Here is a 13,854-nt window from a genome sequence, read left to right as displayed (position 1 = left end):
GCCTCCAGCAATCAGCAGCTACGCAGGGGCGGATTTAGGGATGAGGGCGCCCCTAGGCACAACAACAATGTTAGCACCACCCGCCTAATTGTATTATTTTTATTGATTACTTTATAAGCCCTCATTTGATAATAGCCAGTGTAATGGATTTATAAAAAAGCCACAAACTGTGACATGTTCTTTTAGTATGAATACATATTTACTAAGTAGGACAGTTTACAGGGGCAGTATCTGCATATCCTATCATTGACACTCTATTTAAGATGGAATATAGTACAGTACAGTGGATATTTTGCAGTTATTGGTACATTTTGGGATGACAGTACTATCACAGGCATCCAAGTGCCACCCCCAAACATGTGCCGCCCCTAGGCACGTGCCTCTGCAGCTACGTATCATTTTACAGAATGCACTTGATAATTATTACTTCAGAGCTGATTGGTTGCCATGACATACTTTATATCGCGCCTTAATACAGATCTCTGTCCTTATGGCTATCCCAATATGCTTACATCACTTTAATGTCCTCGCCTCTACCACCGCTGATGGGACGCCACTTATCCACTACCCTTTCTGCGACATCATTCTTCCTCAGACCACATATGGTTGCCACAAATCTCCTATATATAAAGCCAGAACTGTCACTCAGTGTGCGTGTATAATGCTGGGCGGAGTTACACAGTTAACTCCGCCCCCACCCAGCGTTATACACACAGGCCAGCGTTATACACACAATCTGCCACTTATAACCACTGTGCTCCTAAAGTGTCAGGGTGCCCACCCCACCTGACCAGGAGCACGGAGGAACAGGACCCCAGCACCACCCACATTCATGACATCACACGCTGGCACCGTGGACTAGCTGCTCTGCACTCGGGACAGGACTCACTGTGTGCCTCAGCTCTCGTATTTCTGGACGTCAGATGGGCTGCAGAGAAAGACAGAGCAGAGACACTGAGCAGCGTGGGTGCTGCGGCCTCGGGGGGGGGGAATGTGCAGCCTGGGTAGAGAGCGCGCCTGCTCTTCAACTTGAAATACTTAGTAACTACACTATTATTGTATTAAGCTTTTTCTGCTGCGATGGGTCACTGCTGCTGAAATAAAACCCATGCATGGTCCCAAACACGCCCCCTCTAATTGTATCCCGCCAACACCTACCTCCACGCTCCCACCTCCACACCCGCAACTCTATGCCACCCGCTCCCGCCGGGTTATGCTCCACCTACCCCTGCACCCAAGAAATGATTGATAACACCACTGAGGACATATTACTCTTCATAGCAATGAAACAGTCTACACCCCATTTTAATTCTTACGCCTTTTTCCTTAAAACAAAATCACATTCCAACACAACACAATAACAAGCACATTTTACACAATACAATTATTCTTTGTTTAACGGAGCGCAGCCCCTTACGCTGGTGTGAAGAGCACCCGTAGGGTGAGATGAATCACCTAGTATATTATACTTTATACCGTTCACGTGGACTACGATTGGGAATAACCTTACCCAAAGTATGGTGAGGGGATGCCATGCACTCATTGCGGGTCCACGGAGAAAATTACACAAATTACAAATATTGGGCGGGATGCAATAAATCCCACCATCCATCAAACTCGCATATCCACTAACATATGCCATTAGTAATGCACTCGGTGCTGCACTTTACCCTCCACAATGAAGCCGATGTGGGTTTAGTGCAAACAGAAATGTGGTTTTACCACCTTTCTGTTTAGTGCATTTTGCCTATTGTGCCTTTATCTCCATGTTTACCGGTCAGACATTTACCATGTGGAATATCTTAGGGTGAACTATTGATGCATTGTCACCTTGGACCTTGTTATATCATGTCTGCTTTCCCTTCTCTGCTCCCATCTATAGATAATAAGATCTTTTCGCCTTTACAGTTAAGTCTTGCGCTATAGGCCATGCGCCATTTTAGCTGACGTTCTTTGTACCAACTCTAACGTATTTGGATCATCAATGTAATATATCCTGGAGATATGGCCTCTTGTACACTGTAGAAGCTTACCTAAAGTTGGATCATACTCCCAGATAAATCTCTTGGTCAGGAATCTCACCACAAGAGCTGCAAAATACAATTGTAATGATAAATGTATAATATGATCTGAGAACTGCTGGAACCGATTCCTAGAGATCAGGACATATATTAAATATTGCTATGCGAAGGTGTGATTTGTAGGGATATAACAGTAATGGTGGGTACACACTGGGTGATAATTTCCTGCCGATACAACTATCGATAATGATATCTCATGGATATTGGCCAGTGTGTACGCTCGATATTGTAAAACATGCGTGCATTGATGACACCCCTGCGCGTGCGCCGTCTGTATGTGCAGCTCAATCAGTCTTTGTGTGCAGTCAGCGTGTGACTTACTCGGCTATTGCGATAGAAGCAGCCAGATCAGGGCCGGAGCTGACATCACACAACTTCCCCTCAAACGTATAGGAAAACCTGCGTCTTACCCGACACTCCCAGAAAATGGCCAGTTGCCACAAATAAATGTAGGCAATCACCTTTTGTACAACGATCAAAAGTGTAGCAGTATTTTATTGCAGGAAGGCCTGGAGCATGTGCACTATGATCCATATGTGTGCGCTGTCTATTTATGTGCAGACTTGCGATCAGATCGGAATAACCCCCTATGATGATACTATGATATATATAACACTACACCCCTAGGTCCTCAGGGCACTGTCCTATCCTGTGTCATCCTACTTATCTAATCGCTATCTGTGTCCTCTCTCTGGGTCTCTGCTGCATGTGACACTGTGACATCTCCTCATACAGGCACTATACCCCTAGGTCCTCAGGGCACTGTCCTATCCTGGTGTCATCCTGCTTATCTAATTGCTCTGTGTCCTCTCTCTGGGTCACTGCTGCATGTGACACTGTGACCTCTCCTCATACAGACACTACACCCCTAGGTCCTCAGGTCACTGTCCTATCCTGGTGTCATCCTGCTTATCTAATCGCTCTGTGTCCTCTCTCTGGGTCACTGCTGCATGTGACACTGTGACCTCTCCTCATACAGACACTACACCCCTAGGTCCTCAGGTCACTGTCCTATCCTGGTGTCATCCTGCTTATCGAATCGCTCTGTGTCCCCTCTCTGGGTCTCTGCTGCATGTGACACTGTGACCTCCCCTCATACAGACACTACACCCCTAGGTCCTCAGGACACTGTCCTATCCTGTGTCATCCTACTTATCTAATCGCTCTGTGTCCTCTCTCTGGGTCTTTGCTGCATGTGACACTGTGACCTCCCCTCATACAGGCACTACACCCCTAGGTCCTCAGGTCACTGTCCTATCCTGTGTCATCCTACTTATCTAATCGCTCTGGGTCTCTGCTGCATGTGACACTGTGACCTCCCCTCATACAGACACTATACCCCTAGGTCCTCAGTTCACTGTCCTATCCTGGTGTCATCCTACTTATCTAATCGCTATCTGTGTCCTCTCTCTGGGTCTTTGCTGCATGTGACACTGTGACCTCCCCTCATACAGGCACTATACCCCTAGGTCCTCAGGGCACTGTCCGATCCTGGTCTCATCCTACTTATCTAATCGCTATCTGTGTCCCCTCTCTGGGTCTCTGCTGCATGTGACACTGTGACCTCCCCTCATACAGGCACTACACCCCTAGGTCCTCAGGCCACTGTCCTATCCTGGTGTCATCCTACTTATCTAATCGCTCTCAGTGTCCTCTCTCTGGGTCTTTGCTGCATGTGACACTGTGACCTCTCCTCATACAGGCACTACACCCCTAGGTCCTCAGGTCACTGTCCTATCCTGTGTCATCCTACTTATCTAATCGCTCTCAGTGTCCACTCACTGTGTCTTTGCTGCATGTGACACTGTGACCTCTCCTCATACAGACACTACACCCCTAGGTCCTCAGGTCACTGTCCTATCCTGTGTCATCCTACTTATCTAATCGCTCTGTATCCCCTCTCTGGGTCTTTGCTGCGTGTGACACTGTGACCTCTCCTCATACAGGCACTATACCCCTAGGTCCTCAGGTCACTGTCCTATCCTGGTGTCATCCTACTTATCTAATCGCTCTGCGTCCTCTCTCTGGGTCTTTGCTGCGTGTGACACTGTGACCTCTCCTCATACAGACACTACACCCCTAGGTCCTCAGGTCACTGTCCTATCCTGTGTCATCCTACTTATCTAATCGCTCTCAGTGTCCACTCACTGTGTCTTTGCTGCATGTGACACTGTGACCTCCCCTCATACAGACACTACACCCCTAGGTCCTCAGGTCACTGTCCTATCCTGGTGTCATCCTGCTTATCTAATCGCTCTCAGTGTCCACTCTCTGGGTCACTGCTGCATGTGACACTGTGACCTCTCCTCATACAGACACTACACCCCTAGGTCCTCAGGTCACTGTCCTATCCTGGTGTCATCCTGCTTATCTAATCGCTATCTGTGTCCCCTCTCTGGGTCACTGCTGCATGTGACACTGTGACCTCCCCTCATACAGACACTACACCCCTAGGTCCTCAGGGCACTGTCCTATCCTGGTGTCATCCTACTAATCTAATCGTTGTCTGTGTCCCCTCTCTGGGTCTCTGCTGCATGTGACACTGTGACCTCCCCTCATACAGGCACTACACCCCTAGGTCCTCAGGTCACTGTCCTATCCTGTGTCATCCTACTTATCTAATCGCTATCTGTGTCCCCTCTCTGGGTCTCTGCTGCATGTGACACTGTGACCTCCCCTCATACAGGCACTACACCCCTAGGTCCTCAGGTCACTGTCCTATCCTGGTGTCATCCTACTTATCTAATCGCTCTCAGTGTCCACTCTCTGGGTCTTTGCTGCGTGTGACACTGTGACCTCTCCTCAAACAGGCACTACACCCCTAGGTCCTCAGGTCCCTGTCCTATCCTGGTGTCATCCTGCTTATCTAATCACTCTCAGTGTCCACTCTCTGGGTCACTGCTGCATGTGACACTGTGACTTCTCCTCATACAGACACTACACCCCTAGGTCCTCAGGGCACTGTCCTATCCTGGTGTCATCCTACTTATCTAATCGCTCTCAGTGTCCTCTCTCTGGGTCACTGCTGCATGTGACACTGTGACCTCCCCTCATACAGACACTACACCCCTAGGTCCTCAGGTCACTGTCCTATCCTGTGTCATCCTACTTATCTAATCGCTATCTGTGTCCACTCTCTGGGTCTCTGCTGCCTGTGACACTGTGACCTCCCCTCATACAGACACTATACCCCTAGGTCCTCAGGTCACTGTCCTATCCTGGTGTCATCCTGCTTATCTAATCGCTCTGTGTCCCCTCTCTGGGTCTCTGCTGCATGTGACACTGTGACCTCCCCTCCTACAGACACTACACCCCTAGGTCCTCAGGTCACTGTCCTATCCTGTGTCATCCTGCTTATCTAATCACTATCTGTGTCCTCTCTCTGGGTCACTGCTGCATGTGACACTGTGACCTCTCCTCATACAGGCACTACACCCCTAGGTCCTCAGCGCACTGTCCTATCCTGGTGTCATCCTGCTTATCTAATCGCTCTCAGTGTCCCCTCTCTGGGTCTCTGCTGCATGTGACACTGTGACCACCCCTCATACAGGCACTATACCCCTAGGTCCTCAGGGCACTGTCCTATCCTGGTCTCATCCTACTTATCTAATCGCTATCTATGTCCCCTCTCTGGGTCTCTGCTGCATGTGACACTGTGACCTCCCCTCATACAGGCACTATACCCCTAGGTCCTCAGGGCACTGTCCTATCCTGTGTCATCCTGCTTATCTAATCGCTCTCAGTGTCCTCTCTCTGGGTCTTTGCTGCATGTGACACTGTGACCTCTCCTCATTCAGGCACTACACCCCTAGGTCCTCAGGGCAATGTCCTATCCTGGTGTCATCCTGCTTATCTAATCGCTCTGTGTCCTCTCTCTGGGTCTTTGCTGCATGTGACACTGTGACCTCCCCTCATACAGGCACTACACCCCTAGGTCCTCAGGTCACTGTCCTATCCTGTGTCATCCTACTTATCTAATCGCTCTCAGTGTCCACTCTCTGGGTCTTTGCTGCGTGTGACACTGTGACCTCTCCTCAAACAGGCACTACACCCCTAGGTCCTCAGGTCACTGTCCTATCCTGTGTCATCCTACTTATCTAATCGCTATCTGTGTCCTCTCTCTGGGTCTTTGCTGCATGTGACACTGTGACCTCTCCTCATACAGACACTACACCCCTAGGTCCTCAGGTCACTGTCCTATCCTGGTGTCATCCTACTTATCTAATCGCTCTCAGTGTCCACTCTCTGGGTCTTTGCTGCGTGTGACACTGTGACCTCTCCTCAAACAGGCACTACACCCCTAGGTCCTCAGGTCACTGTCCTATCCTGGTGTCATCCTGCTTATCTAATCGCTCTCAGTGTCCCCTCTCTGGGTCTTTGCTGCGTGTGACACTGTGACCTCCCCTCATACAGACACTACACCCCTAGGTCCTCAGGTCACTGTCCTATCCTGGTGTCATCCTACTTATCTAATCGCTCTCAGTGTCCACTCTCTGGGTCTTTGCTGCGTGTGACACTGTGACCTCTCCTCCAACAGGCACTACACCCCTAGGTCCTCAGGGCAATGTCCTATCCTGGTGTCATCCTGCTTATCTAATCGCTCTGTGTCCTCTCTCTGGGTCTTTGCTGCATGTGACACTGTGACCTCCCCTCATACAGGCACTACACCCCTAGGTCCTCAGGTCACTGTCCTATCCTGGTGTCATCCTACTTATCTAATCGCTCTCAGTGTCCACTCACTGTGTCTTTGCTGCGTGTGACACTGTGACCTCCCCTCATACAGACACTACACCCCTAGGTCCTCAGGTCACTGTCCTATCCTGGTGTCATCCTACTTATCTAATCGCTCTCAGTGTCCACTCTCTGGGTCTTTGCTGCGTGTGACACTGTGACCTCCCCTCATACAGACACTACACCCCTAGGTCCTCAGGGCACTGTCCTATCCTGGTGTCATCCTACTTATCTAATCGTTGTCTGTGTCCCCTCTCTGGGTCTCTGCTGCATGTGACACTGTGACCTCCCCTCATACAGGCACTACACCCCTAGGTCCTCAGGTCACTGTCCTATCCTGTGTCATCCTACTTATCTAATCGCTATCTGTGTCCCCTCTCTGGGTCTCTGCTGCATGTGACACTGTGACCTCCCCTCATACAGGCACTACACCCCTAGGTCCTCAGGTCACTGTCCTATCCTGGTGTCATCCTACTTATCTAATCGCTCTCAGTGTCCACTCTCTGGGTCTTTGCTGCGTGTGACACTGTGACCTCTCCTCAAACAGGCACTACACCCCTAGGTCCTCAGGTCCCTGTCCTATCCTGTGTCATCCTACTTATCTAATCGCTCTCAGTGTCCCCTCTCTGGGTCACTGCTGCATGTGTCACTGTGACCTCTCCTCATACAGACACTACACCCCTAAGTCCTCAGGTCACTGTCCTATCCTGGTGTCATCCTGCTTATCTAATCACTCTCAGTGTCCACTCTCTGGGTCACTGCTGCATGTGACACTGTGACCTCTCCTCATACAGACACTACACCCCTAGGTCCTCAGGGCACTGTCCTATCCTGGTGTCATCCTACTTATCTAATCGCTCTCAGTGTCCTCTCTCTGGGTCACTGCTGCATGTGACACTGTGACCTCCCCTCATACAGACACTACACCCCTAGGTCCTCAGGTCACTGTCCTATCCTGTGTCATCCTACTTATCTAATCACTATCTGTGTCCACTCTCTGGGTCTCTGCTGCCTGTGACACTGTGACCTCCCCTCATACAGACACTATACCCCTAGGTCCTCAGGTCACTGTCCTATCCTGTGTCATCCTACTTATCTAATCGCTCTCAGTGTCCTCTCTGGGTCTTTGCTGCATGTGACACTGTGACCTCTCCTCATACAGGCACTACACCCCTAAGTCCTCAGGTCACTGTCCTATCCTGGTGCCATCCTACTTATCTAATCGCTATCTGTGTCCTCTCTCTGGGTCTTTGCTGCATGTGACACTGTGACCTCTCCTCATACAGGCACTATACCCCTAGGTCCTCAGGGCACTGTCCTATCCTGTGTCATCCTGCATATCTAATCACTATCTGTGTCCCCTCTCTGGGTCACTGCTGCATGTGACACTGTGACCTCTCCTCATACAGGCACTACACCCCTAGGTCCTCAGGTCACTGTCCTATCCTGGTGTCATCCTGCTTATCTAATCGTTCTGTGTCCTCTCTCTGGGTCACTGCTGCATGTGACACTGTGACCTCTCCTCATACAGACACTACACCCCTAAGTCCTCAGGTCACTGTCCTATCCTGGTGTCATCCTGCTTATCTAATCGCTCTCAGTGTCCCCTCTCTGGGTCTCTGCTGCATGTGACACTGTGACCTCCCCTCATACAGGCACTATACCCCTAGGTCCTCAGGGCACTGTCCTATCCTGGTCTCATCATACTTATCTAATCGCTATCTGTGTCCCCTCTCTGGGTCTCTGCTGCCTGTGACACTGTGACCTCCCCTCATACAGACACTATACCCCTAGGTCCTCAGGTCACTGTCCTATCCTGGTGTCATCCTACTTATCTAATCGCTCTGTGTCCTCTCTCTGGGTCTTTGCTGCATGTGACACTGTGACCTCCCCTCATACAGACACTATACCCCTAGGTCCTCAGGGCACTGTCTGTTAGGACTCCCGGGCTCATGGGTGCATGGAGGGGCCTATCGCTCGTATCCGCCTTGAGAAAGGCAGTGTTTACAGCATTTGCACGGTCCCGGGAGAACCTCGGTTCGCGGATCACACAGTAAGGCCACAAAAGCAAGGTACAAAACGCACCTTTATTTCATATTAACAGTACATGAAAACCATAACCACACCACTAACACTACACAATACAGGTAGCCTACAATATACACAGCACACACTAACTATATCAGAACCACACAAAGGTGAACACCTCCCCTTCCCTTCCACAGTCAATAGTCACCTTGGGCAGTCTCTGAGCTGAGGCTGGTGGGGCCTTGTTGAGGGGGGAATGCAGAACCCCAGCGGAGGTACGGGCTCCACTGAGCCAAGGCCGATGCCCGCTGCCGGTCCTGCAGGTGATGAATCCCAGCCGCTTGGCCTGTGGGTGCCGTCGGGGTGCTGGCACGCTGGATGCAACCGCTGGCTGTGGTATGGGGTCCACTGCGCCAGGGCCGACTGCCCACTGCTGATGTTCTGGTGGGGTCTGGAGGGAACTCAGCTTCCTCCCCTGGGATCCTGCCTCGCCGGGTCAGGGATCCTGGATGAATGCCGAAAGTAGCACCCAGAGCTGCTGTGTCAGCCCCTTTTATTCTTGAGTTCTGCGACCGGATTGGTCGTTGCTTGAATCCTGAGATGTAAATGCCCCTGAGTCCTGTGTAGGGATTGGCTGAGGCCGGAGCCCTGGAAACTGGTTGTTCTCTGGGACTCTCTGGCCCCCTGCTGGTCTGGTGCCGGCCAGTCTATAACAAGTCCCCGGGGAGAACAAAAGGCCAGGAACCATTGCTGATAAGGGGCGGCCCAGGTGTGAAGTCAAAACAGACCATATTGTGGATTGCAAGGTCTCAGTCTATTCAACTGGCTGATGCTTCCTGTAGGAGAAAGGGGGGGATGAGATAAGGCATTTCCTGCTGGATTCAGACACCCTTAGAGAAATAGTACAGTTCTGCCTCCAGCGTGGCAGTTTCAGGCCTGCAAAGGTCTGGTAGTCACTGGGCGCTGTTTAGGAATAGCTGGGTGCCTGCCCCCCTGTGTTGGGGTGCAAGCACGGTAGGCCTTTAGGGGGGCTACCCATTGACAAACTGGGGTGGGGCATCCGAAGTTCGTCACAGTCCTCCCCCTTCCTAAACCCGGTCGGAGGGGCTGGCTCTTGGATCAGGGCCAGTCGGGAGGATCGGGGCCAGTGGTTTCCTGGGAGCGGGATCCGGCTCCTCCTGTCGGGACAGTCCATCCGCATTGGCGTGGTCCTTCCCCTTTTTGTGAGAAATAGAAAAATTATAAGCTTGGAGGGCAAGGCTCCACCGTAGTAGCCTCCCGTTCTCTCCAGACGTTTTTTTGAAGCCAGCTCAGGGGGTTATGGTCGGTCAGGACAGTGAACTCCTTCCCATAAAGATATGGTTGGAGCTTCTTTAGGGCCCACACAATGGCCAGGCATTCCTTTTCGATGGTGGCATAGGCCTTCTCTCGCTCCACCAGTTTCCGGGACAGGTACACTACGGGGTGGTCTCGGCCATCTGCCCCTACTTGGCTTAAGACGGCCCCCAGCCCATGGTCTGAGGCATCAGTCTGAACCAAGAACCGTTTGTCAAAGTCGGGGGTGGCTAGCACGGGGGAGCTGGCTAAGGCCAATTTGAGTTGGGAGAAGGCATGGTCACAGGGGGCTGTCCACGCTATCTGTTTGGCGTGTTTCTTTTTAGTCAAGTCGGTCAGGGGCTGGGCTATGGTACTGTATTGGGGTACAAACTTTCGGTAGTACCCCGCAGTCCCCAGGAAGGCGCGGACCTGCTTCTGGGAGGAAGGCCGGGGCCAGTTTAGAATGGCCTCTACTTTAGCGGGCTCCGGGCGCAGCTGCCCGCTTCCCACTCGGTGTCCTAGGTATTGGACCTCAGCCATTCCCATGTGGCATTTGTCGGGGCGGATGGTGAACCCGGCTCGCTGGATCCGGGTCAGCACCTCCCTAACGTGAGTCAGATGCTCCTCCCAGCTGTCACTAAAGATAGCTATGTCGTCCAGGTAGGCGTGGGCAAACTCCTGGCACCCCTCCAGCATGTTATCCACTGTGCGCTGGAAGGTGGCAGGGGCATTCTTCATCCCAAATGGCAGCATCGTGAATTCGAAGAGGCCACAGGGGGTGGTGAATGCAGAGCGCTCCTGTGCTCCGCTGGATAGGGGTATTTGCCAATACCCTTTGCTCAAATCCAGGGTGGACACATAGCGGGCCCCACCTAATCTGTCCAACAGCTCATCCATTCGTGGCATGGGATACGCATCGGTCACCGTTACCTCATTGAGCTTCCGGTAATCCACGCAGAACCGGGTGGTACCATCTTTCTTCGGCACCAGCACCACCCCGGCTGCCCAGGGGCTACGGGAGGGGACTATTACTCCAAGTTGCAGCATCTCTTCTATTTCGGCCCGGACCTGTCTCAATACTTCCGGGGTTATTCTGTACGCCGCCTGTCGGCAAGGTTTGGCCTCCCCGGTGTCCACATTGTGGGTGGCCAGTGGGGTGCAGCCCGGACGGCAGGTGAACTGGGCTTCATGCTCCCGGAGCACCTCCCCCAGTTCCTGCTGCTGTTGGGGTTCCAGCTGGGCGCCTATCTGCACTGCCTCAATGCCCTGGTTTTGTCGAGCTACCTCTAGCAGGTCAGGGAGGGGGTCTAGCTCGGTCTCACCCATGGGTGGGCAGCACACCACCATCGCCCCTATGTGCCTCTCCACGTACCCCTTAAGCCGGTTTATGTGGAAGACGCGGCATTGCCGGCCCCCTTTGTCTAGGGATACTAGGTAAGAGACGGGACCTTTTCTCTCCATGACGGTGTAGGGACCTGCCCACGTGGCCTGGAGCTTGTTATGCTTCACCGGTATCAGGACCATCACTTTCTGCCCCGGGACCATTTCCCGGAGGCGAGCATGCTGGTCATACCATCCTTTTTGTTTGTCCTGGGCCTGGACTAGGTTCTCTCTGGCTAAGCCCATCACCCGCTTCAGTCGCGCCTGCAGTTGTTCAGCGTACTGCAGAACCGGCTGTTCTGGGTCTCGGAAGGTCCCCTCCCACCCTTCCTTGACTAGGTCGAGGGGTCCCCGTATTGAGTGGCCATACAACAGCTCAAAGGGGGAGTAGCCGGTAGACTCTTGTGCCACCTCTCGGTAGGCAAACAGGAGTTGCGGCAGCGCCTTCTCCCAGTCCTTCCCCTCTGAGTGGACGTATGCTTTGAGCAGGGACTTGAGGGTCCCATTGAACCGTTCGCACAACCCATTGGTTTGGGGGTGGTAAGCGGTGGTCCGGAGAGCCCTCACCCCCCACTTCTCCCACAGGGTCTTCACTAGCTCTCCCTGGAATTGGGATCCCTGGTCTGTGAGCACCTCCTGGGGGTACCCCACTCTGCTGAAGATGTCCACAAGGGCCTGTACCACGTGCTCCGCATCTATGGAGGCGAGAGCCACTGCCTCAGGGTACCGGGTGGCCACATCTACCAGAGTGAGGATGTACTTTTTGCCGGACCGACTGGGCACCTTAAGGGGGCCTACAAGGTCTATCGCTACCCTTCTGAATGGCTCCCCTATGATGGGCATGGGCAACAAGGGGGCTTTGGTTGGGGCGCCGGCTAACCGCTGGCAGGTGTCACAAGAGGCGCGGTACTCTTTTACCGCCCGTGACACCCCCGGCCAGAAGAAGTTCTTCACTAGCCGGTTCCGTGTCTTACGGGTGCCCAGGTGGCCGGCGGCCGGGATGTCATGGGCCAGGGCCAGGAGCTCGGGTCTATAGGCTGCGGGGACTATCAGTTGTTTGGGTGAGGTGCCGGGCCCCAGGTCAGGCCTTATGGGGACTATCCTATACAGCAGCCCCTTTTCCCAGACTATACGATTCCCTCCCCGGTCCAGGCCCCCCTGTTCGGCGGCCCGGCGCAACTCGGCCAATGAGGGATCCGTAGCCTGGGCCTTCCTAAACTTCTCTCGGTCGCCCTCCCCCAAGTCAGGAACAGTCGGGAGGTCATGGTTACTTGGTTCACTCACCCTCTCAGGACCGGGGCCTTGTTCCAGGGTTGCACGCCAGGACGGCGCCTGGGTTGGTGTCGGGATCCGTAGTCGGGGGTTCGGGTCTCCCCTCCCTACTCCCCGAGTTTGGCTTCTGGTAACGGGTTGCACAAAATGGGTCACGAGTCCTTGCCCAAGGTCGTTACCTAAAATGACCTTGGCGGGCAGTCCGCTGAGCACGCCCACTTCTATGGTTCCTTGCCCGGCCTTCCAGTCCATTCGAACCCGGGCTACAGGAATGTCCCGCTCCTGGCCTCCTGCGGTGCGGATGGTCACTCGCTGTTGTTGCAGAAGGAGGCCGGGAGGGATTAGGTCGGGCTCCACCAGGGTTAGAGAAGCTCCAGAGTCTCTGAGTCCAGTTACTTCCCGTCCCTCGACCCATACTGGCTGCATGTGTCCCCGCATGTTTTTCGGGGCAGGTGCCCCCGGGTCGCCTACCAGGTCCACGGCATAGACCCCCTCATTGTCCTCATCCCCATCGGTATATAGGTCCTCCTCCTCTTCACCGGGCCCCTTTGCCGGCTGCCCGTTGACAAGGGCTACGGGGGTGGGGCGGTCTTGACCCCGGGGACAGTTCCTCTGCAGGTGCCCCGGCTGTCCACAGCGGAAGCAGTCCCGAGGTCCAATTGGGGTTCGGGACCTGGGAATGGGTGGTGGGAAGTTGGCTGCCGGGGCTCTCGGGGGCTCCCACCGTGGGACCAAGGGTTTGGTAGGGGGCTTCCCTGGCGGGGAGCCCTGAATGGCTCGCCGTAGCCCGGTGGAGGGGGTAGAGAGCGTGTTCCTCCATCCCGAGCGGTTAGCCAGGAATTCGTCGGCTAGGCTGGCGGCCTTCCCCGGGCTGATGGGGTCGCGATCCGCCACCCACTCCCGGAGGTCCACGGGTAATTGGGCCAATAATTGTTCCATTACCATCAGATCCGCAATCTGCCCAGCGCTGGCCGCCTGCTTCCCTTCAGTCCACTTTCGGTAGAGGCTCTGCAGCTGTGAGCCATACTCCACGTAGGAACTACCT

At 53.5% G+C, this 13,854-nt stretch overlaps 1 protein-coding gene across 1 annotated transcript in view; it reads right to left on the bottom strand.

Annotated features, from left to right (window-relative positions):
- Positions 1-13,854, bottom strand: part of LOC146073543 (ras-related and estrogen-regulated growth inhibitor) — an 80,376-nt gene that overhangs the window by 47,433 nt on the left and 19,089 nt on the right. The window contains exon 3 of the mRNA XM_083180726.1: positions 2,034-2,090. Coding sequence (XP_083036852.1) covers positions 2,034-2,090 — 57 coding nt within the window. The remainder of the gene's footprint in view (positions 1-2,033; positions 2,091-13,854) is intronic.

Source organism: Crinia signifera, chromosome 4 (assembly GCF_055691185.1).
Source record: "Crinia signifera chromosome 4, ASM5569118v1, whole genome shotgun sequence".
NCBI classification, from domain to species: Eukaryota; Metazoa; Chordata; class Amphibia; order Anura; family Myobatrachidae; genus Crinia; species Crinia signifera.
This window is presented reverse-complemented; position numbering and strand designations above follow the sequence as displayed.